The 3,409-nt window shown below is 35.0% G+C and overlaps 1 protein-coding gene across 1 annotated transcript in view; it reads right to left on the bottom strand.

The window, feature by feature from the left end:
• LOC109833959 (ubiquitin carboxyl-terminal hydrolase 3) overlaps positions 1-1,497 on the bottom strand; it is a 12,173-nt gene extending 10,676 nt beyond the window's left edge. The window contains exon 1 of the mRNA XM_020401842.1: positions 1,106-1,497. Within this exon, the coding sequence (XP_020257431.1) occupies positions 1,106-1,222 (117 nt within the window). The 5' untranslated portion in view covers positions 1,223-1,497. The remainder of the gene's footprint in view (positions 1-1,105) is intronic.

Raw genomic sequence — 3,409 nt, 5'->3', positions numbered from 1 at the left:
AAGCAAATATAAGGTACATTAACTATGATAAGATAGAATCTATCTCTATTAAAAATCTCCTCAGCATTAACTATCGTAGTTTTGCAATAAAATACTTATAAACCATAAATTTAAAGAAATTCCTTAAAAATGGAAAGAAAAAAAACTCTAAACTGAAAACTAACCTTTTCCTCTTCAATTGTACCATAAAATTTCAACTACCCATAATGATTTCTTGCTCAGATAACTAGATAAACAAAGATAAATTATGAAACAAGTTTGGCCAAATAAATTCAACACTGAAGGTGATCAATAGGAATCTAATCCCAATCTGTGCTCCTCCAAGTGTTCATTGACAAGAAGCATTTGTCCAGATGACGAACAGAGAATAGAATGAAAGAAGTGACAGAACGACTACTGAGTACTGATTGCCAAGTCATTAAGATTTTGAAGATTGGATGACGAGATTTAATAACCATGTGACAAACCAATTCCCAACACAAGCAAGCCTTTGTTGCAGCAATGAAGTATCCGATCAAAGTGCAAGGCCCATGAATCCAAGGATGTACATGCAACAAGTCAGCAAAGGAAAATGCTTTTGACTCCACTCCACTAGGTCCATGAACCGGAAAAAAATTCGCCCGAGGTTCAGTCTAACAATGGCTGTTAAACAATGGACCCTGATTTATACGTCGGAAACCACAACCAACAATATTATACATAAAAAAAAATGCAACTGACTGCAATGGAGTACGAGCATCCATCCCGACTTCCCCACTTCTACGGTCAATGCCTAAGCCATCAAAAGCTACTACTTCAGCCTAAAAAAAGCAGAAACGATACAAAGCGTTCTCAGAAATTAAAATCTCAGCTTTCTGTCATTGGATAGAACAATCAACCGGTGCGTAGACCCAGAACTGAGAGGCGTGTTCTACGCAAATCAATCAATCACCACTTCAAACTAAAATAACAACCGCTTAATAACACATCCAACTGCTATTTCGGTACCTCCAATCAAATCTCAAGCAAATAACCCCTAAAAAAATCCTAATTTCATATCGAGACCACAATAATAATAATAATATTAGACTAATAGGGATTCAAAGGGGGGAAACGAGGAATTTACTTGAAGCACGCTGTTACAGTAGCAAGTATTGCCGAAATTCTCGAGACCAAAGTACCTCTCCCCTTCAGGAAACTGATCCCCTAGGGCCTTCTCCAACTTGGAACCAGCAGCTCCCATCAAAAAACCAACCAACTTTCCCACAAATGGAAACCCTAACCCTAACCCTAACCCTAATCCCGATCGTCGCTCCACCACGGGCGATCGAGGCCAGTCAACCACAAATCGACGTGAGATCGCTCATTTTATGGGTCTAGAAGGAGCAATTGAATCAAGAGATTTGATTCAAGGGGGTTTTTTTTTCGAGGCTCGTCGAGAGAGACGAGAGAGGCGATCGGCGGTGAGAAAAGAGAGCGCCGTAAAATTATTAAAAGAGACGTCTTTGTGTTTGACTCTGTAGAGATTAGACAGGCGCAGCGAACGTGTTAGGGAGCGGCACGTAGAATGCACGTGAGTTTTGTATCAGGGAAAAAACGATCGGATGAGGCTGGCGACCTTATTCCCCCCTTCAAATTGGTGTGTTTTCGAAGTAATCTGATAATAAAAGATTCTTTTATAACAATTTTGGTTTTTTCATAGTAACCACCTTAAAAATAAATTATATTTTATTTTTAATTTATACATAAATTATCTTGAAATTGGATTTTTATTCCGATCAACCACCTTCTAATCACAGTTTTTACTTAAAACCTCAAGTACCCTATAAAAAACACACGGTTAAGACGAGCAACTTATTTTGTTAATGTCTAGACCTCGTTACTATATAAGTCACGTACCTTAGATGTGCATTTTTAAAGGTTATATTTTGTTTTTTTTATTTAGTGATAATTTAATTGGAAGTTGGTTAATTGTAACAAAAATTCAGTTTAAAGGTGATAATGACCCTATTTTTAATATTGCTTTCATGAAAGCCCCACTAACAATTTCAAGAGCAATTTGATTATGGTCTGATCCGTCTCAAAAATAAGAAAAGGTGGCATGTTGATATCTTCAAACAAAGTGGACTAAGTTATTGTGGATAGAGTTGATAGACCCTCTCTATTATCATCAGCAAATTGCATGTAGACCCCCTATAGTAATTCATGGTCAATCATTGACAAACCATGATTAGCACCATGAATGGAAATTCCAAATGAGGGACCCGAATGAAAATATTTAATTAATAACATTTATGGCACGTGATAGCAAATTCGATGATTTGATGAACTAAGAGGGTGTTTGGTTTAATTTCTACAAATTATAACAAATGTTTTCCACTCAAAATATGATTTCTTTGTATTTCTTAAAAAAATTATAGGAAAAGTTTTAAGAAATCAAAAAGTACCAATTTTCTTGTTTTTTAACTTTGCTTGTTTGGTTCAAAACAAGAAAATGGCCCATAACTTTATAGAAAATAGTAAGATTTCCTATAATTTGTAGAAATTGAACCAAACACCCCATAAATTTATAAAAAATGTGTCAATTTGGTGTCAGATTTCTGAGTGATTTTCGCCCATTTTGAAAGAAAATTGATTTCTGTAAATTTTAATACTTTTTTGTACTTTACAGAAAATATTTCTGTAAATTTTTTTGAACCAAACAAGTTTATGGAAATCCACAGAAATTTTTTAATTACAGAATTATCATTGCCAGATATTTTGAGAAAACTTTTTTATAAAATTATGCAACCAAACACACCCTAAGTTGAAAAGATTAAGAATTTAAGGCTAATATCGAACGAACTCTTTGCTTCTTTTTTACTTGTCTAACTTTTCTGCTCCATTTCCTTATCTCAATCCACTGTTTTGTGACTCACCTGGCAGGAAGTGTAGGCTGAAAAGCCTTCGCACATGGGATTGGAGTTTTCCCTCTATTTCTTAAAAAAAAGGAAAATACATAAATAAGTATATAAAACTTCAAGTTTGGGCGGCAACAGGGTATCGAACTTTGATCCCCCCCCCTAAATTGGACTGGCATTTAAAGATGTTATTATATAAGTATGAAATATATAGAAAAAGCGATTTGGATGTCTATATTATAGTATTGGGTTTTTTCATAGAAACCACCTTATAAGTTTAAAAAACATATGGAAACGACCTTATAAGTTTTATTTTGGTAGAAACCACCTTATAAGTAGTACTGCTTTGCAAAGTACCACTTTTGGTCAAAATCTGTTTAAGTAATAACCCAACTATCCAAATTGCCCCCATTATTACTACGTGACTTGCACGTATTTACCACAAAAACACAACCCTTAATTAGGGTTTAACCTCCCCTCCTCACCAAATTAGAATCTCTCTCTCTCTCTCTCTCTCTCTCTCTCTCTCT

Source organism: Asparagus officinalis, chromosome 3 (assembly GCF_001876935.1).
Source record: "Asparagus officinalis chromosome 3, Aspof.V1, whole genome shotgun sequence".
NCBI lineage: Eukaryota > Viridiplantae > Streptophyta > Magnoliopsida > Asparagales > Asparagaceae > Asparagus > Asparagus officinalis.
Note: the sequence above shows the minus strand (reverse complement) of the source record. Positions and strands in the feature narration are given on the sequence as shown.